The sequence below is a fragment of the Garra rufa genome, chromosome 23 (genome assembly GCF_049309525.1).
Source record: "Garra rufa chromosome 23, GarRuf1.0, whole genome shotgun sequence".
Classification (NCBI taxonomy): domain Eukaryota; kingdom Metazoa; phylum Chordata; class Actinopteri; order Cypriniformes; family Cyprinidae; genus Garra; species Garra rufa.
Genome location: NC_133383.1, coordinates 30,672,649 through 30,695,032, shown reverse-complemented (window position 1 = coordinate 30,695,032; position 22,384 = coordinate 30,672,649). Strand labels below are relative to the sequence as shown.

The 22,384-nt window shown below is 37.0% G+C and overlaps 1 protein-coding gene and 1 pseudogene across 5 annotated transcripts in view; one reads left to right on the top strand and one right to left on the bottom strand.

The window, feature by feature from the left end:
* The first annotated feature begins 241 nt into the window (after positions 1-241).
* On the top strand, positions 242-7,843 carry LOC141299005 (uncharacterized; annotated as a pseudogene).
* A 5,127-nt stretch (positions 7,844-12,970) lies between these two features.
* carm1l (coactivator-associated arginine methyltransferase 1, like) overlaps positions 12,971-22,384 on the bottom strand; it is a 33,876-nt gene continuing 24,462 nt past the window's right edge. For 3 of the 5 annotated variants that reach the window (XM_073830098.1, XM_073830100.1, XM_073830101.1), the window contains exons 8-13: positions 19,752-19,833; positions 19,560-19,645; positions 19,028-19,117; positions 18,813-18,950; positions 18,268-18,357; positions 12,971-13,468 (exon numbers count right to left, since the gene is read on the bottom strand). In XM_073830098.1, coding sequence (XP_073686199.1) covers positions 13,459-13,468; positions 18,268-18,357; positions 18,813-18,950; positions 19,028-19,117; positions 19,560-19,645; positions 19,752-19,833 — 496 coding nt within the window. In that variant the 3' untranslated portion in view covers positions 12,971-13,458. Of the gene's footprint in view, positions 13,469-18,263; positions 18,358-18,812; positions 18,951-19,027; positions 19,118-19,559; positions 19,646-19,751; positions 19,834-22,384 lie in introns of those variants that run through there. The other 2 variants (XM_073830099.1, XM_073830102.1) reach the window with 1 other exon arrangement.

Sequence of the window (22,384 nt, the reverse complement as noted above, 5' to 3'; positions counted from 1 at the left end):
CCCAGAAACTACAGTCTTTGTCGTACCAGACTGTAGTGTTGACGTCCTAGAAACTACAGTCTGTGCCACGCCAGACTGTAGGGTTGACCTCCCCCAAACTACAATCAGTGCCACGACTGACAGTGAGGATGTGGCTCCTCCAGCTGAATTCTACGCTGAGCCCAAAAGTGAGGATGAGGCTCTTCTGGCTCTATTCAGTGCTGAGTATAATGTTGCTGTCCCTCAACCTGCAGTCTGTGAGACAGAGGACGCATCAGTTTCACCTCAGTCCAACCAGCTGCAGAAAAAGAATTCAAACATTATTGGTAAGCTTGCTACTATAACTCTAACACAACCCGAAACACACAGACAATTGACCATATGCACGGATAACTTCCTTGTTTAGTCAAGCCAGCTAAGTCATTTCCGTTCAACTGTACTCTACCGTAATATGAGCGTACTTTGCTCGTTTTCTCTACATAATCGATTCACAATCTTAGAAAAGTGTTGTTTCTCTAAGAGGACCAAATGTCCAAGTATACCGTTTCAAGAATGACAAATGCCAGTTTAAAAAAATTCGCGAGTAAATCGGCTAAATATGCGCGATTCATTGCTATGATTGACAGTAATAACCGGACCAAACAGCTGACAAACTGATGTCAAAAAAGAGCTGAAATGATTCAGACTAAATTCAGATAACAAAACTACAGCAGTAACAAGTTTGTGTTGGTTAAATATAGGCTATTTGATAGATTTTACAGTTCAAGATAAAACTTAAAAGATGTAGTTATTCAATTTAATAAAATATTTCAAATTCCTATCGTTTCATAATTAGTGCATTTTTTAATTATTATACCATAAATATTTAACGTGTTTGTAGTGAACTATATATTAGTATTTACATAATTCACCCTTATAGGCTGTTTGTGTGTGAGCTTAATGACTTTCTGCACTTGCTATACTATAAAAGTAAAAGGTAAAAGTACTACAATTTATTATACTAGTATTTTATAATAAATCGAAAGCAAGACGTCTTGAAAAATATAGGGAGAGACAGCTGCATAATAAACAATCCTCTGCTGCCATCTATTGGTTATATGGGGTAATTTCATATTATTTTAGCCAAAAATAGACGTTGTTTTCCGTGAAGTCATTTTTTCCGATGCCCTTTTTATGAATGAAAAGTGAGTCCTTGAAGTACATTTTATTTCACAGCTGTAGAGTTAGAAAATAATAAAGGCTTTGAAATATTGCAATCTTTTAAAAATGTGTTCATGACTACGAAGGCAAGTTAGTGATTATCAAGAATACGATTAAGATGTCCTTGAAGAGAAATATGATAGCTGGCTAACGTTAGCATAAACACGTTATGATAGTGTTTAGCTGTCAGCATTTAATGTACAACTATGCAGATACGGTAAGTATGAGATTACCAGGCTCCGCATTTAAATTATATGTTGTTAAATAATATGAAACTGAATGTTCATGCCGCTAACATTGTTTATAATGTTGCAATTATAATTTTTCTTAGTTTCTGATAAGAACGAGGCACTAGATCAGTCTCAAGAATGTCCACCTAATATATAGCACATATAAAATGAGCTTCAACGGAAGTTTACGAGCTGGCTTATCTTTATGCGGAAGTTCTAAAGAACGCTCCGTGCATAAGGTCAATTGATGCTTTAAATTGGCTTAGTAGTTAAATAAATAACATGAAAACAATTTTAACATTTCACAAGATTTCAAATTTTAAGTTAAATCTTAGTGTGACAATTTTTTTAAATATTTATATTTATATATTTATACCCTAGTAAAAAAATGAATACACTAAAATGTATTTAAAATACTAGGCTAAGTATACTACAAATACATTTACATATTATGTACTTTAAAAATATCCTGCAATTGTACTTTTAGTATACTAAACTGGTATATTTGAAGTCTGCTAAATTGGTACAACTAATTTTGTACTTAATGCACTTTAATTGTGCAGAAGCATTGCATTTGATTGTGCTAAAGTGGAACTATTGTACTTATACTAAATATTTTGCATTTAAAGACCGATATTATTTAAAGATAATAAAATCCTTATCAGTAGTTTAACATTAAAACATATTTTAGGCTTAATATTACAAAAGTGCATTGTGCACAAGTAGTACTCCAAGTAAAGTTGGATTACAATTTTTATATTAGTTTATATTAAATGTTAGTAGACTTGAACTTAACTTTACTTTATAAAATAAATGCATTTTAAATCTATTACTTTTTTACTATGTTTTCACTATTATGTCAATACATCTCATTCATCTTTTCACAGAAATCAATTTCGAAAGCTATGAAATGAGCTATCATCTGGGTGACGGAGGCTATGGAACCGTTTATGCTGCGACCCGTTTGAAAGATGGCCTTCCGGTACCAATTTTTACAATATTTATATAGCTGGCTAATCATTTTTGTACAATTATAATTGTTTCACTCTCATCTGCTTGCTTCATAGTGTATCATAGAGCATTTAACCTGTCAGACTTGTTAAAACATGAAAGCGGCATGTATGTTCACGGTTAATGGCTGAAATGAGATGGATTCTCCACAGAAACGAATTGTGAATCTTATTTTTGTTTTGTTGACCAGGTGGCAGTAAAATTTGCCTCCAAATGGAACACGAAATCCATCAGTATCGTAAGTAGTCTTTGTTCTCATGATTTTTCAACAGTTTCTCATTGTCTGCAGTTTACAGAATCATAACAACTGTTTTTCCTCTAGGACGGATATCTCAAACCTGTTCCGCTGGAGATCGCCCTGTCAATCCGAGCAACTCAAGGCTCTAGGGTTCCTGAAATCATCCAGCTTCTGGACTGGGACGAACAGTATGACCACTACAGGATGGTCCTAGAGCGGCCCGTTCCCTGTCAGTCCTTGTTAGATTTTTTAAATAGCTACGGCGGCCCCATTGAAGAGAATTTGGTACGGATGATCATGCGGCAGGCAACGACTGCGGCTCAAACGTGCTGCCGACGAGGAGTGTTGCACCGCGACATTAAGCTGGAAAACTTTCTGATCACCCTGGACACGCTCGAAGTCAAACTGATTGACTTTGGTTGTGGTGAAATCCTCACCGATGAGCCTTACAGATTCTATGTTGGTACGTTTGATCCTTTCAGAGCTGTACGGTTAGTGGGTCTCAGACTCTTGCATGATAATGGATATCTAGTGTTAATAGACATGTACAAATCTCTTTCTTCCAGGCACAAGAGAGTACCGTCCTCCTGAGCATATAAAGACCGGCCAGTACCGCGGGAAGCCAGCGACAGTGTGGTCTCTCGGGTTCATGATGTTCATCATACTTTGCAAGAAACTTCCAGACAGACTAGAGCTGGGGAGGATCAATGATTACATCTGGACCAAAGAGGGCTTCTCCCAAGGTGAGATCTACATTTCAACATTGAATAATTGCAATTCTGAAGCCTATTAATAGCTTGGCTTAATTAAAGATGGTCGTTTGGATCATTCTTTTTTTCTCAGAATGCTGCCATTTTATGTCCTCCTGTCTGCAGAGTGATCCAAAACAGCGACTTGAATTGGAGAAACTCAGTTTCCACAACTGGTTTAAGGTAAATACATTTTGAAGATTTTAAAGTATTTGAGCAGATTAAATCAGATTATAGACATAAGTTTTCTTACATTACCTTTTGGTACATCCTGCAACTATCAGTCGATCCTCATATGTGACCCTGGACCACAAAACCAGTCTTAAGTAGCACAGGTATATTTGTAGCAATAGCCAAAAATACATTGCATGGGTCAAAATGATCGATTTTCTTTTATGTCAAAAATCATTAGGATATTAAGTAAAAATCATGTTCCATTTTGTAAATTTCCTATTGTAAATATATTAAAATGTAATTTTTGATTAGTAATATGCATTGCTAAGAACTTCATTTAGACAACTTTAAATGTGATTTTCTCAATATTTAGATTTTTTTGCATCCTCAGATTGTAGATTTTCAAATAGTTGTATGTCAGACAAATATTGTCCTATCATAACAAACCATACATCAATGGAAAAAGTAATTATTTTGCTTTTAGATTCAAAGTTTTGTGGTTCAGGGTCACATGTACTCAGAGATGATACGTGTAATGTTTAGATGTTCTGAAATATTTTACCTTAAAATTCCTTTTTTTTTTTTTTACTTTTACTAATTATGTTGCCTCTCTTTGTTGTGTATTTGCTTTCTATGCAGTATTTATATTGTGTTTAGATAATAAACGTGATCTCTGTTTTTGTTTCAGATGGCAGGCATGGATGAGACAACAATTATTGGTTAGTTTGGTACCATAAGCCTAACACACAACACACACATACTTATAAGACAAAGTCTGTTCTTATTCAGGCATAAATCAGCTTTTAATCAGCAGTTTAATGCTTTATGCTTTATTTAAAAATGCACTTTGTTTTATGGTATTGTTATGATAACAAGGAAATTAACTTTTTTTAACATTCAACAAGATGTCCGTAAGGTAACAGTGTATATTTTACACCTTAAACATTTTATGACTGCTACAGTGCACTTAAATCGTCTTGAATTTATAAAAACACACTTATTGAATGTAGCGTCTCAGTCTGAATCAATTTTAGATGTCACTGCTTGACATTTTGTCTTTTTTATCTTTTAACAGACATTTGTTCATGCAGCTATGAACTGGGTGTTCAGCTCATTGTTCGCTTTGGGAAGGTTTATGCAGCGACTCGTTTGAATGATGGCCTTCAGGTACCACTTTTTAATAATTGCAATATCTGATTAAGTAGTTTGTCCTGTATTGTACTCTTTTAATCCATACAAGTCATCTTAGAGTGTCTTATATTCACTATTAAGAGCACTTGACCTATCAGATCAAATTTAAATTCATAAAACTTGTCTATTCAGGCCCTAGTGAAAAATAAATATAGTGAAATGTATTTAAAATACATTTATTTCATGCTAAGTATACTACAAATGTATTTACATATTATGTACTTAATGAACAAATACCCTGCAGTATTTTTATTATACTAAACTGGTATATTTTGAAATGGTTTTGTAAACTTCCTACCGTAAATATATTAAAACTTAAGTTTTTGATTAGTAATATGCATTGCTAAGAACTTCATTTGGACAACTTTATAAGTGATTTTCTCAATACTTTGATTTTTTTTTGCACACACAGATTTCAGATGATGTATAAATCTCAATTTCGACAAATGGACCCCTATGACTGGTTTTGTGGTCCAGGGTCACATATTATTGAAAGATCATAAAATCCTCATCAATAGTGACATTGAAACATATTTAGGCTTAATATTAAGAAATGTGCATTGTGCACTAGTACACCAAATAAAGTTTAATTAATTTTGATATCATTAAGTCTTGAGCGATACATCAGTAAAAATGTTATAGACTTGAACTATACTTAGTATAAAATAAATGCATTTTAAATCTATTACTTTTTTATTAGGGGGCTAATAACTGAAATATATGAACTCTGAACACTTTCAAGGTATCTTAAATCTTACAACAATCCTTTTTTGTGTTTTGTCACAACAGGTCGCAGTGAAATTCGTCTCCAAAAAGAACAAGAAATTCGTCAGGATTGTAAGTAGTCTTTGTTCTCTATTTTCCCTCAGTTTTCAGTTGTCAACAGTTTGTCCTTGTTCAAGTCCTACACCCATCATAACGACCGTTTTTCTTCTAGGACTGTTATCCCGAACCCGTTCCACTGGAGGTCGCTGTGTTAATTCGAGCAAATCAAGGCCCCAGGGTTCCCGAGATCGTCCAGCTTCTGGACTGGCAGGAGGAGCCTGAGCGCTACGTAATGGTCATAGAGCGGCCCATGCCCTCTGAAAAACTGGACTGGTTTGTCCTCAGCCAAACAGAGGACTTTAAAGAGAATTTGGCTTGGGTTATCTTGCGTCAGGCAACAACCGCAGTTCAAGAGTGCTGCCGACGTGGAGTGTTTCACCGCGACATTAAGGCAGAAAGCTTCCTGATTAACCCGGAGACACTCGCACTCAAGCTGATCAACTTTGAACGTGGGGAAATCCTCACTGACGCGGCTTACACGTCCTTTACTGGTACGAATGAGCTCTCAGAGCATCACAGCATGGGATTCACTTCTGCAAATCAAATCATTTCTTGCATAGCAATGGATATCAATGTAAACAATGTCTTTCCTCCAGGTGAAGACCAGTACTGTCCTCCCGAGTATCTGATAACCGGCGAGTACCACGCGAAACCAGCGACGGTTTGGTCACTCGGGATCCTCCTGTTCACAGTGCTGCTTGGGCAATTTCCAACGAGACAAGACCTGGACCAGATCAATCAGTACATCTGGAGCAAAGATGGCTTGTCAAAAGGTGAGATCTATATTTCAGTAAAGCTGTAACTGTGAGTCATACAAAACAGAACAAAGAAAGAGATCAAGTGTGAAGTTCAATCTAATAATCAGACATCTCTTCCTTCTTTCTTCACAGAATGCTGTCATTTTATTTGCCGTTGTCTGCAGAGTGACCCAAGGCATCGGATTGAGCTGGAGAAACTCACTCTCAACAACTGGTTTAAGGTAATCATTACATTTTGTCATTAGCTTTGTTACGCTACCTTTCAAGTGTCATACCCTGTTGAAAAAAACTGCATATGCTGGTTAGGTAGGTTTTCATGCTAGGATGCTGGTCCTTAGCTGGTTTATGCTGGTCATGTGCTGGTCCTAAACAGGTCCCTCCTGCTCATATGACAGCTAAGGATCAGCTTAAACCAGCTAAGGATCAGCTTAAACCAGCTAAGGATCAGTTTAAACCAGCTAAGGACCAGTATAAACCAGCTAAGGACCAGTATAAACCAGCTAAGGATCAGTTTAAACCAGCTAAGGATCAGTATATACCAGCTAAGGATCAGTTTAAACCAGCTAAGGATCAGTTTAAACCAGCTAAGGATCAGTTTAAACCAGCTAAGGATCAGTTTAAACCAGCTAAGGATCAGTTTAAACCAGCTAAGGATCAGTTTAAACCAGCTAAGGATCAGTTTAAACCAGCTAAGGATCAGTATATACCAGCTAAGGATCAGTTTAAACCAGCTAAGGATCAGCTTAAACCAGCTAAGGATCAGCTTAAACCAGCTAAGGATCAGTTTAAACCAGCTAAGGATCAGTTTAAACCAGCTAAGGATCATCTTAAACCAGCTAAGGATCAGTATAAACCAGCTAAGGATCAGCTTAAACCAGCTAAGGATCAGTTTAAACCAGCTAAGGACCAGTATAAACCAGCTAAGGATCAGCTTAAACCAGCTAAGGACCAGTATAAACCAGCTAAGGATCAGCTTAAACCAGCTAAGGACCAGTATAAACCAGCTAAGGATCAGCTTAAACCAGCTAAGGACAAGTATAAACCAGCTAAGGATCAGTTTAAACCAGCTAAGGATCAGCTTAAACCAGCTGAAGACCAGTATAAACCAGCTAAGGATCAGTTTAAACCAGCTAAGGATCAGCTTAAACCAGCTGAAGACCAGTATAAACCAGCTAAGGATCAGTTTAAACCAGCTAAGGATCATCTTAAACCAGCTAAGGACAAGTATAAACCAGCTAAGGATCAGTATAAACCAGCTAAGGACCAGTATAAACCAGATAAGGACCAGTATAAACCAGCTAAAACCAACATCCCAGCATCAAAACCTACCTAACCAGCATATGCAGTTTTTTTCAACAGGGTTTGGTCGAATGTTGTTTATGCTTTCTGAAATATTTGCAGTTTCTTTGAATATGTTGCCTCTCTTGTTGTGTAGTGTATTTATAGACCTGGTTTCTGTTTTTCTTCCAGAGAAAGAGACTAGTGTAATTTAAATGACAGGAAGCTCTGCGTCGGCCATGACAGGAAGGTAATGCTGTGAGGTGGAGAGTGAATTCCACACAAATGGTAGTAACTATATTTTAAAGATTAGCTTGACATTAGCATTCTTACATTCTGAATCTAGCATGATATATAAAGAAAGAATATAAACATTAATATATAGTAAAATATATAAAAAATATAAAAAACTTAAATATATATTAAAATATATACATATAAAAAAGCTATTTTTTATAAAAAGACAATATATAACATCTAAAAATGTAAGATAAAATATAAATAAATATACATAATAAGTATATACATACATATATAAGAGCAAACAAATATTATATAAATACATATAATAAAATACAAATAAATATAAACAAATATATTTAATAAAATATAAAATAAAAACTAAAAAAATAATATAAAAATATAGCTATATATATATATATATATATATATATATATATATATATATATATATAAAGAAGCTATTTGAAAAAATAATACATAAAATATTATATAAAAATATATATAAAAAATATATATATATACATAATAAAATATAAACATATAAGAGCTATTTGAAAAAACTAACAAATAATCTATAAAAAATAAATATACATATATAGGAGCTATTAAAAAAACAAAATAAATATATAAAGTATATATAGTAAATATTAATAAATATAAAACAAAAAAAAATAAAAATGAATATATATTGATATAATAAAATATATACATATATGTAAGCAAATATATAAAAAAGAAAATACAAAATAAGTATAATACAAAAAAATATCAAAATAATATAAAATAAATATATATGCAGTATATATAATAAATATTAAAATATATATAAGCTATTTGAAAAAACAACAACAAATAATACAAAATTAAAAATACAAAATAAGTATAATACAAAAATCGAAATAATATAAAATATATATAATACAAATAATACAGTATATATAATAAATATAAAATTATAATATAAAAATAGATTTAAAAATCAAAATTATATAAAAATAAATATATATATATATAATATAATTTAATATATATAAATATAAGAGCTTTTTTATATGATAAAATATAAATACAGTATATATAATCAGGGTGCGATTTGCAAATTTCCCCCCCTCTGGTCTATGTATCCATGCCTCTGCTGAATTATTTTTATCCTCGGTGGGGATAAAATATCCTGCAAAGCCGTTCCTACATCCTGATATAAATCAAATTATTCGCGATATGAATCGAATGATTCGCCATACGCGCTTTGAAGTTCTGTTCTTAATTTAAATTATTCGCCTTAAGAGCTTTGAAGTTCGGTTTTGAATCAAATGATTCACCATTACAAGCTTTGAAGTTCCGTTCTGAATCAAATGATTCGCCATACGAGCTTTGAAGTTCCGTTTTGAATCGAATGATTTGCCATACAAGCTTTGAAGTTCCGTTCTGAATCAAATGATTCGCCATACGAGCTTTGAAGTTCCGTTCTGAATCGAATGATTCACCATACGAGCTTTGAAGTTCCGTTCTGAATCAAATGATTCGCCATACGAGTTTGAAGTTCCGTTCTGAATCGAATGATTCGCCATACGAGCTTTGAAGTTCCGTTCTGAATCAAATGATTCACCATACGAGCTTTGAAGTTCCGTTCTGAATCAAATGATTCGCCATACGAGCTTTGAAGTTCCGTTCTGAATCGAATGATTCGCCATACGAGCTTTGAAGTTCCGTTCTGAATCAAATGATTCGCCATACGAGCTTTGAAGTTCCGTTCTGAATCGAATGATTCACCATACGAGCTTTGAAGTTCCGTTTTGAATCGAATGATTTGCCATACAAGCTTTGAAGTTCCGTTTTGAATCGAATGATTCGCCATACGGGCTTTGAAGTTCCGTTTTGAATCAAATGATTCGCCATACAAGCTTTGAAGTTCCGTTTTGAATCGAATGATTCGCCATACGGGCTTTGAAGTTCCGTTTTGAATCAAATGATTCGCCATACAGGCTTTGAAGTTCCGTTTTGAATCAAATGATTTGCCATACGAGCTTTGAAGTTCCGTTTTGAATCGAATGATTCACCATACGGGCTTTGAAGTTCCATTTTGAATCGAATGATTCGCCATACGGGCTTTGAAGTTCCGTTTTGAACCGAATGATTCGCCATACGGGCTTTGAAGTTCCGTTTTGAATCAAATGATTCACCATACAGGCTTTGAAGTTCCGTTTTGAATCGAATGATTTGCCATACAAGCTTTGAAGTTCCGTTTTGAATCGAATGATTCACCATACGGGCTTTGAAGTTCCATTTTGAATCGAATGATTCGCCATACGGGCTTTGAAGTTCCGTTTTGAATCGAATGATTCGCCATACGAGCTTTGAAGTTCCGTTTTGAATCAAATGATTCGCCAAACAGGCTTTGAAGTTCCGTTTTGAATCGAATGATTCGCCATACGAGCTTTGAAGTTCCGTTTTTAATCAAATGATTCGCCATACGGGCTTTGAAGTTCTGTTTTGAATCGAATGATTCGGCATACGTGCTTTGAAGTTCCATTTTGAATCGAATGATTCGCCATACAAGCTTTGAAGTTCCGTTCTTAATCAAATGATTCGTCATACAAGCTTTGAAGTTCCGTTCTGAATCAAATGATTCACCATACGAGCTTTGAAGTTCGGTTTTAAATCAAATGATTCACCATACGAGCTTTGAAGTTCGGTTTTAAATCAAATGATTCACCATACGAGCTTTGAAGTTCCGTTTTGAATCAAATGATTCACCATACGAGCTTTGAAGTTCGGTTTTAAATCAAATGATTCGCCATACGAGCTTTGAAGTTCCATTTTGAATTGAATGATTCGGCATACGTGCTTTGAAGTTCCATTTTGAATCAAATGATTGGCCATACAGGCTTTGAAGTTCCATTTTGAATCGAATGATTCGTCATACGAGCTTTGAAGTTCCGTTTTGAATCAAATGATTCGCCATACGAGCGTTGAAGTTCCGTTTTGAATCAAATGATTCGTCATATGAGCTTTGAAGTTCCGTTTTGAATCAAATGATTCGCCATACGCACGTTGAAGTTCCGTTTTGAATCAAATGATTCGCCATACGAGCTTTGAAGTTCCGTTTTGAATCAAATGATTCGCCATACGAGCTTTGAAGTTCCGTTTTGAATCAAATGATTCGCCATACGAGCTTTGAAGTTCCGTTTTGAATCAAATGATTCGCCATACGAGCTTTGAAGTTCCGTTTTGAATCAAATGATTCGCCATACGAGTTTGAAGTTCCGTTTTGAATCAAATGATTCGCCTTACGCGCGTTGAAGTTCCGTTTTGAATCAAATGATTCGCCATACGAGCTTTGAAGTTCCGTTTTGAATCAAATGATTCGCCATACGAGTTTGAAGTTCCGTTTTGAATCAAATGATTCGCCATACGAGTTTGAAGTTCCGTTTTGAATCAAATGATTTGCCATACGGGCTTTGAAGTTCCGTTTTGAATCAAATGATTCGCCATACGCGTTTTGAAATTCCGTTTTGAATCAAATGATTCGCCATACGAGTTTGAAGTTCCGTTTTGAATCAAATGATTCGGCATACGAGTTTGAAGTTCCGTTTTGAATCAAATGATTCGGCATACGAGTTTGAAGTTCCGTTTTGAATCAAATGATTTGCCATACGGGCTTTGAAGTTCTGTTTTGAATCAAATGATTCGCCATACGCGTTTTGAAATTCTGTTTTGAATCAAATGATTCGCCATACGCGTTTTGAAGTTCCGTTTTGAATCAAATGATTCGCCATACGCGTTTTGAAATTCTGTTTTGAATCAAATGATTCGCCATACGCGTTTTGAAGTTCCGTTTTGAATCAAATGATTCGCCATACGAGTTTGAAGTTCCGTTTTGAATCAAATAATTTGCCATACGCGTTTTGAAATTCTGTTTTGAATGAAATGATTCGCCATACGCACATTGATGTCCCGTTCTAAATCAAATGACTCGCGATCCGATTAAAGCGCTTCGAAACAGTGAATCATTTTGTGACGCAGTGGTTTACTGATTCGTAGTTTCAAAAAGCTCAGTTGATACTTTGCTCACTTTCTCTATATAATTTGTTCGTTATTTGAAATTAAATCATTACTATTAGGCATAAAACATTAAAAACATTTCATGACGTGACACTCATTATCTGTTTCTTATCGGGTATATAATGTGCGATGTGAACAGATTGCACTTACTTTTTGGTCAACCTCTGCCTATGGAGAGATAATTTTTTTTTTTTTAAATGCATTCCCTCCTCTGATTTTTCACAAATCGCACCCTGTGTATAATAAATATAAAATTAGATAAAAATATACAAATAAATATATATCAAATATTCACATATAAGCTATTTGAAAAACAAATATATACAGTATAATACACATTAAAAATTATATATTAAAAAAACAATATAAAAATTAATATATCTATATATATTGGAATAAAATAAAAACATGTATAAATTTATATGTTTGTGTTTGTCTGTGTCTCAGAGCAATTTCAAGAAACACAATTTTATATTCAGAATTTTCAATAAATATTTGTTAAAAAAATTTTTTCTTTATAGTCACATCGCTATCTACATCTACATCGACTGCCATCAATAATACAGCATTTTTTTAGTCGTTTTCATGGATCTGTGTGAACGAGGATCATTTTGACAGACATGACTGTACACAAAACTTAACAGCTTAAGGATTTTTAAATAAGAACTAATCTTATTATGGCCTTAATATTATTTTTTGTATCTGATATTTGGACACCTATTGACTTTATGTAATGTACAGTTCTGATAAGTTTGAAGACTCGCTTGTAAGTGAATCAAGTAAGATAAGCTAAGCACATCAAGTCACTCTTTCACACACACACTTCCTTGAACCCATTTTTATACATCAATTTATGAAATGCTTTGACTGTACCTCACGCTTTCTTCATTTTTCACATGACTTTGGCGATCAAACCATACAAGCTCAGTTAAGCTCAGATTCAAAGACACCAAGATTTTTGCAAAAGTGTGTATATTTCTGGAGAAGGACCCCAGAAGAATCACTGCTAAGAAGGCCAAAGACAACAGCATGTTTCTTCTTACTTTTATTGACATTAAATCTTCAAGGCACTTAGAAATATTTGCATAAGAAGAGCTAACATCAGGGTGCAATGAACTATACAGCTGTGTATCGGTAGAGTAACTGATTTGAGACATACAGTGAGAAAAACATAGGTCTTAAAATAAAACCCTGAGGCATGCCACAGGAAAAAGGCACAGGAGGAGGTAAATAATTAGAAAACGTCTCAGGGACCTGTCTAAAAGATAAGTGGGAGGTCATAGTAAAACTGTTTATAGCTGATTATAGCTATGAAAATAAGACGGATTCATTCACATCTTTTTTATTAACAAATATCATATATCGCTATATCACATGCACACCGAACCTTCATAGATTCCGATTTGAGAATTATCATCTGTGCAGAAATACTGTATATTTTATCTGGCATGTTTAGAGATAGACCTGCAGTCTTCATTTAGGTCGATCTGAAAAAATGATGAGATGATGAGAACGATGATTCAGGCGTATCTGTAAAAGACAAAGAGATAGATCACACTTAAATATTCAGTCCTGGTAAATCATGACAAAATCCTGCTGATTACGCGGAAATGGAAGATCGCATCTTAGGGATGTAACGATATTATCAATATCATGGTATTGCGATAGCAAAATTGTCTCAATATTATTGTGGTCACATGATGATATGAAAGGTCTTTAAAGTTGTGTTTTGGGCCAATATGTTTTGGTACAGTACTGTATCTGTCAAACGAACTAAAACCGAAACACAGTATGGCTTAATCCCTTCATCAGATCTGTTTTCACTGCGCATTTCAAAGCGAAGCTCACACTTCGTTCAGGCGATCAGCTCGTGATCCGGTGTTTTTCGCACCTCAGAACGGCTCAGTTCACCTTGAATGCAGTGAACTCGTTTATTGCAAGTGTTGTGATTTTAGCGTGCATTAGGGAATGCAATGGTCACCAGTTATACTTTATTTACGTTTTCACTGAAGCTGGAGTTTGCCATCAAAATAAAAGCCCTCCTGCCATTTCTGTCAAAATAAAAGCTTAAAAGTGCAGTACGGGTAACGTTACTGCAGTCAAAATTCAAAATATCTCTTTCAAGTGTAGAAATTAGGAAAGAAGTATTGTAATTTCCCTACTGTAGTGTAATGCAAAAATAATATACCTATGAAATATTCATTTTCATTTATTTTACAGTGCAACTGTTTTACTGTCACAATAATATTGAATTGTTATTATTATGTTCTAATTTGTTTGGCTTCCTAAAACACCAGTGTGAATGTCATTTAGACTGAGACAGAATATCACAAATAAAAGAGGGTTGAGTCAATTCACTGACTTTTTTTATTTCAATTCACTGAGTTTTCTTAGTTAAGAGCATGGGTTGGAGCACTTAATTTTAAACTCTCAAAGTGCATTATATAGAATAATTTAACTTTAAAACGTACAAAATGTTATGTTTTTTTCCAAGTCTTCATTTGTCTTAATTTAATAATCTTAGATATAATAATCTTAGTTGTGTATGCCACACGTGACTCCAATTTGTTTTTGTTATGACAGTGTAAACAGCACAAACCACATGGAATCTGATTTTTTCAATTCCGATTTGTGCCACTTCCATATGTGGTACTAAATGCGATTCAGGTCAGATGTTTTGCAATGTGACTGCAGTCTGAACAGTCATTTTGGAATTCATGAGACTTTTACGTCAGTCTAGATCAACATTCGCCTCAATCCTGTGCACATGGGAGTGATTTTAAAGATTTTACATTACCTTTCGCAACTGTCTTGATTACTTTGGTTGTCAGTGGAAGTACAGTGATGTATCAGAACTCACAAGTATTACAGTAAGAACTGCATATACAAGCAAAATGAGTTCTTGTATCATAAGTTTCAAAACTCTATTTTCTGTCACATCCCTGTCTTTATTTTTCATATTGCCTGTGCATAATTTCGCTGGCTTCTGCAGCAGATCACACCATTTACTTTTATGTCCTATTTGTTTACTTCCGTATGAGGCATGTTGCCAAATCCAGATCTTCCCTGCGGAATCGGGCTACTTTTTCCACAGTTGCAACGGGTTGTTTTTTAACTCCGTGGGTTGAAGCGCCCCATTAACCAGGTATTTACCCCCTGGAACACGACTGGGCTAGTTTTGGACTAGTTTTGAGAAGCAATTGAGCAGATTTTGCTGTGGAAACCTGGCAACCCTGTTTGTATTGTTCTTTTGTGCGTGAGGGTCAGTTCAGAACCAAGATCTGGGGGGTGTTTCATAAAACAAGTCAGGCTTATTTCAGTTAGTCTGACTCATTGTCACTTGATTTAGCTCAAAATAAGTCAGACTAACTGATATAAGCCTGGCTTATTTGGTAAAACATTTTTATGAAACACTGCCTGTTCACACTGGAAATCTGATATTGGCCACATTTGAAACAAAAATGTGAACAGCTATGCAAAAAAAATCAGATCTGAGCCAAAATCCATGTTGCCCTCAATGAACCGCAGCTCCCCAGAACCAGCAGCATTAATGCAGCCCCAGACCATGATGCTACCACCACCATGCTGGACTGTAGGCAACACACTTTTTTTTCTTGGTGCTCCTCACCAGGGCATCGCCACACATGCTGGACACCATCTGAGCCAAACAAGTTTATCTTATAGTCTCATCAGACCACAGGACATGGTTCCAGTAATTCATGCTCTTGGTTGTCTTCAGCAAACCGTTTGCAGGCTTTCTTGTGAGCCAGCTTCAGATGAGGCTTCCTTCTGGGATGACGCCTATGCAAACCAACTTGTTGCAGTGTGCGGCGTATGGTCTGAGCACTGACAAGCTGACCTTCTACTTCTGCAACCTTTAAAGCAATGCTGGCAGCACTCATGCATCTGTTTTTTGAAGCCAGGTTCTGTCATTCAGTTATGGCAATGGGCTTTTCGTTTCCTACACGCGCTGTACGCGCCGCGGTAGACCAATCCAGAGCCGTACAGAGATCTCTATCTATGGCTCTGGACCAATCATAAAAGACTGTGCCATCTGACTAATCTCAGCAGTGAGGGCTCACGAAAAGGAGGGGTTTAGAAAGACTGATTCTTCTAACTGCTTCGCATGAGTCGTTTACGAGTTTAGAAATGAGGTAAAATTAAATCTATTTTGGGAGAAAACTAAAGTGTTTTTGACTTTGCATACATATAAACCTGTTTTAGGAGACTCATAAAACAATATTAACAACCTTTAAACTAGCATAATAGGAGCACTTTAACTGCTCTAATACAGCTTTGTATGGTCTTGTCAAGCAAACAAAAACATTAACATGATGAATAGGACATGTGGCTTTGCATGGTTAAACAACATACTGCTGTTATCACTTAGGGTGTACTCACTTTTGTTGAGCTATTTTGACAATAATGGCTGTATGTTGAGTTATTTTCAGAGCACAGTAAATCTATACTGCTATACAAGCTGCACACTGACTACTCTAAAATATATCCAAGTTTCATTTCTATAGTATTGTCCCTTGAGAAGATATACTAAAATGGTTGCTGAAATGTGAGGGGTGTACTCACTTTTGTGAGATACTGTATGTAGTAGCAGCTTTATATGGCCACTCAGTCTAGTATTTACCAAGAAAAATGTGCGCTATTCAAGTGTCTGTGCGGAGTGTTAAACAGTGCAGTCACTAGCTCTTAAAATACAAGTAATACATCTTTCAAATCTGTAAAGACACTCTAAATTTTTTTTGTCCATTCACAATAACAACGAAAAGTTGTGCTTTTGTTTCTGCCGTCTTGGTCTCTGTGAACTTGAGTGCAACATTTTGAAACTCTGTGTATACTTGCCTTACAGACATGAATATTATATCTCTATAGAGTGAAATGTCTACTTTCAAATGAACCAATTCAAATAGAAAGCATATTCTCAGATTTTGTAATCTGTATGAAGCATGTCGCCGACTTCAGCTCTTAAACTAAAAACAAAGAAAGCACTAGTTTATCAATAAATTATTAAAAGTCTCCTTGCTGTTTTATCCTGACACATTCATAATCATTATATCTGCCGGTGCGCTGTAGCTTTGCTATAGTGCCTAAGCACTTATGAAGCTATGTAGGTAATTAAAAGCCCATTATTATGATTTATATGGTTTATTGATAAATGTGCGACTTATATTCAACTAATGTTTAAAATGAATGACTACTAGTCTACCAGTAAAAACCTATTAGACTTAGTCGATGGCACCCCTAGCTTTTACTTGGGCAATTTGTGCCTGAGTGTGAAGCTGTGGGAATGAGGGTCAGCACCTCTAAATCTGAGGCCATGGTTCTCAGCCATAAAATGGTGGATTGCCAGCAGTAGTGGAGTTGAAGTACCTTGGGGTCTTGTTCACAAATGAGGGTAGGTTGGAGCATCAACAGGTGGATCACTGCAGTGGCAGCAACGTTGTTGTACCGGATTGTCGTGGTGAAAAGAGAGACAAGCCTGAAGACAAAGATCTCGATTTGACCTATGGTCATGAGCTCTATGTAATGACCAAAAGAATGAGAGTTTTCTCCAAAGGATGTCTGGGCTGACTCTGAGAGACAGGGTGAGAAGCTTGGACATCTGAGAAAAACTCAGAGTAGAGCCGCTGCTCCTCTGCATTAAAAGGAGTCAGTTGAGGTGGTTTAGGGATCTAGTCAGGGTGCCTCCTAGACACCTTCTGGTGGAGGTGTTCTGGGCATGTCCAACTGGAAAGAGACCCTGGGGCAGACCCAGGACATGCTGTGGGATTATATCCATCGGCTGGCATGAGAAACGCCTTTAGATTGGCCAGGATGAGCTGGAAGAAGTGGCCAGGGAAAAGGATGTATGGCGTCCTTACTCAGCCTGCTGCCACCAAGCAAGTAATGTAATGCTACATTTCTCCAAATCTGTTCTCATGACGAAACAAACTCATCTACATCTGGGATGGCCTGAGGCTAAGCACATTTTCAGCAAGTTTTAATATTGGGTGAACTATTCCTACTTAGTCATTGCTAAAAGAAAAAAAGATTTCAAAGAATACACTGAAGAGTTGGAAAGCCTGTCATTGTGCACATGCGTAGTCTTTTGTGTGTTTACTACATTTCACTGCTGAATTCTGCAGACTTTCCTCCCAATTCATTGCAGATGAATTAAATTAAAGCAGAGTCCATCTGGACTTGCTCATAACAAACTATTTTTATTGAAATAGTGTGTGCCTAAGAATAACTTTTTTTGTTTTCTCTGTCTGGGACATTGATTAAAACTGTGGACCTGTAAAACCTTTTATACCCTGATTTTCTGTGGTGCTTACCGAAAAAAAGGATTTTTCAAATCCAATGAGTTCCCAGATTTAAATCCGGACTGATCAACCACAGCAGTGATGTGAATGTCATAGCTTTGTCTAGAAAAGAATAGATTTACAGTTAAACAAAACATTGCTGCAAGCTTATACACCACCGATCTGTATATAGTCCTGACTCTAAAGGTTTATGCATTGTTGCTTCAATTTAGCTTGTAACCAATTACAAAAAGGGTGGATATTTCTGAAGATGTGTGGTTTGCTTAAAACTTTTACAATATATAGTTCCCATCCCAAACTCTGTTGTAGAACAATCTGTGTTGTTTGGTGATGTGCAAAAATCGACTCTTTGGCTGTTTGAGTAGAAGAAATGAATGGACTCAACATTAAGCTACTCAACAAAATACTTTTGAAGCAAAATTCAATGCAAAAACAATATTTGTTTTGGTTTTCTATAACCATCTACACTAGTTTACCCTGTTATATTTTACTTCCGTGTTCCAAACCCAGGAATCTTATGCACTCCTTGTCATATGCATTAACAAAGTTAGTCATACCTCTTGTTGGCTATTAGCTGAACCCGTCCTGATAACGTCTGTCCCATTTTGGCAAACAGAGGGGTCTGCAGAAGGCAGCGCACCTGATACCAGTGAGTCAAAGGTTCATTTGGAGCAGTGGACAGCCATACTGTCATCCTGTACAAAAACACTATTATTAATACTTTCAAGCATGTTTTCTTCAGGCACTTCTCTTTTCATCTTGTGATTCTCACCTTGAGCCAACAAAGGCCACATCAAACCAAAAAGCTAGTCCATGAATCAGCCCTGACTGCAGCAGTTTGAAGACAAATGGAATTTCCAACCTGTGAATTACATACATTCACTACAGATATTAAGACCAAGCTCTAGGTCATGCATTTTCAAATCTATCCTAAGCTATCTAAATCTATATTCTCTTCATCAGAAATATATGTATACTTGTATTGACTTGTATTGTTTCGTTGTTACAAGACCAGTTTAGCAACAGCCATTCCATAAGCTTGTCTAACCTGAAATCAACCACCACTTTCCAGGAAAATCTTTACATATTTGCTAGAAAAGTTGCTAAAAACAGGCTGTATTTTGGCACTTTTATATATTGACACTTATTTTTGGCAGTGCTCAGAATGCCAAATACATTTACAGTGATGCACACTGATTTAAAATGAAAAGTTATTAACTGAAAATTACAATGGTCTTTCTACTCAAAGACTTTTCCTAAAAATGTGCATGCTACTGCTTGCTATATTCTTGTTTTCTCTTTACCGGTGTAGATCTTCCTCTTTTGCCTCCAGAAAGTTGATTGTGTATTTCACAGACCTGGCCATGAGAATCTGCATATCGAATGTGTCCTAAAAACACAAAGACACTGCAATCATTTCTGACAGAATTATGAATCAATCAGAGAAGCAGATTAATGGATGTTGTACGTGTTGTACTCAATGTATGTTGTCTCACAACTATTGGCTGTTTGAAGAACTCATCCACAGCGGAAGAATGAAGCCCGCTCAAGTTCACGCCATAGAAACATCTCTGATTCCTAGTTTAAAATCAAATTACAGTTGTTTAGGGTTAAACAAGTTTCCAACAAATGTTATTTTGAGTTCATCAGAATTCTGTAAACAGTTAGGGCCATGGTTCTTAACATTTTTGACTCCAGTGCCCTCTTTTTTTTATCCACCCTCCACAGTTTTGTTCCAACCCTGCTCCAACACACATACTATGCAGTTTTCAATTACGCCTGAAGGACTTGATTAGTTGGATCAGGTGTGTTGAATTAGGGTTGCATCTAAACTCTGCAGGGCAGAGTTTGACACCCCTGATGTAGATTAATGTTTCCTGCATTTTACAATTTTAATCTATGGACTCTCTTAGTTTCTGTACATTACGAGTGTTTTCAGACAAATAGATTGTTTGTCACATTACTTTCTGAAAAGCTCCAGAGTTTCTTTTCAAACAGGCTGAGACAGTGGTGCCCAACCCTGTTCCTGGAGATCTACCATTCTACAAAGTTCAGCTCCAACCCTGATCAAACACACCTAAATAATCTCTTAGGTAGCACTTACACGTGTTGGAGCAGGGCTGGAACTAAAGTCTGCAGGTAGGTAGATCTCCAGGAACAGGGTTGGACACCCCTGGGCTAAAGGCCGGGACACACCAAGCTGACGATCGGCCGTCTGGCCTCGTCAGGCAGTTGGTGGGCGTCGGTGAAGCGCGTCGGTTCGGTGTGTTCCGCATGTCGGCTCTCGTCGGGCTCGCCTCGGCCAAAGTTCGCCCAATTCAACATGTTAAATCGGCGTTGGGCTTGTCGGGCTGTCTGGGACAGAGAGCGCTCTGATTGGCTGTTCAGACATCGAATCAGAGAGCGTGGAGGACTTGAACGTGAAGTGACGTAACAAGCAAAGGAAGGAGTCAAGAGGGAACCGGCTCGCTGTTCGCGGTGAATTCTTCCACTGGTTGTGCTGGGAGCAGTCAGTGGGAAAAGGAGCAGAAATCCGTTTCAACAGCCTTGAGCATGAAGCGCTGTAGTATGCTGATCTCCTGGAGCACCAAAGGGTCCTAAGATCTGTAACACGCAGATGTGGCCCTGGTGTAGGTGCTGAAGGCCCTAAGCTTGGAACACGCAAGCAAAGGTACCTGAAGTGAAGGTTTGCTCGCTGGAGCTTAAATGTCTGTTGGTCTTCTCCCTCTCTGGGCTAGAGACTCAGAGCTTGGTCAATCCGCTTTGTCTGTCTCGGATGGAGACTTAGGACGTGCTGCATCTGTGGTTGCCTCGCTGGACAAAGACTCTGAACGTGGAAAATATCTCTTTCCTCACAGACAGAACGTGGTCGTATCTGCTGCTGCCTCACAGCTGGAGACTTGGAGCGTGGAGCATCTGTTTCTGTCTCTCTGGACAGTAGGCTCAGAAGGGTTGTGTCTGTTAGTGTCTCTCTCTTGTGGAGCTAGAGACTCAGAATGGAGGTATCTGTAGCTGCCTTCCCAGTAACGGGCTGCAGACTCAGAAAGAAGTTTGATCTGTTAACGTCCCCTGGATGTGCCGGAGACTCAGAACTTTGTATCTGTTAGCGCCTCACCCTTGCGGGCTCAGACTCAGAACAAGGAGTGTCTTTTGGAGAGGTACCTTTATACCTTTCCGATGAGGAGGAGATTGCAATTTGGTGCTTCTCCATTTCCATGCTGTGATTGGCTGGTTCCATCAGAGCGGGGGGGACATGGGGTAGCCCACCCTTCTTTCCTCTTGTGGAAGTCATTTGCATAGTCCAAACACAAAGTTAGAAAAGTGTCAATAATGTTTTACTGGTGCATTTCTCATTTTCCAAAACACAATCAGAAAACATTACATGGTCATGTAATGAACACATTAAGTCCAAACATGATGGGAAAAGATTGAACTGTCATGCATGCATTCATTTGTCCATTAACAGCTGAGTTTGTGTAAGATGTTGCACTACACATCGCTGTCAGTGAGAATACTTATTTCTCTGAATAAGTATAAGATGTGTGCGTTATGGTTCGCATCAGTTCAAGGTTTGAAAACATAGTTATGAATGGATTTGGATGGATCTTTGTGATCTCTCTTTGTTTCACCCATTGCTGCTGCGTCTGGAGATCCTAAGGAATTTTTATGACCTTCACAGGACCAACCTTAGGAAACAGTCTCAAGGTGGGTGGAGGGCAGAAACTGCATCTTGACCAATAGGAAGTTCTGTCCTTCCCGGATTTTTGTACCAAAGATGATCTTCTTGCCCTCTAAGAGGTGTCTGGCAGTTGTCCTGGCATCCATATCTGATAGCGTTGGACAGTTTGCTTATGTTAGTCCACCAAGATCCAATCAAAATGTAGCAAACCTTTGTCCACTATTGTGGCCAGGGAGGGGCCCTTGCCATAAACTGGGCCCTGGAATGCGCGGTCCACTACAGACATCTTCACAAAACCGAATCTCTCTGTGGTGAGTGACGAAGTAAATGCTTCAGAAATGCTGATTTGTCTGCACAGGCAACACTACTTCTGGGTTCTCTTCTTGGACTGAAAATACAGACTACTGCCAACTGCAGGTACGCAACGGTATATCTCCTCACGCATGCGCA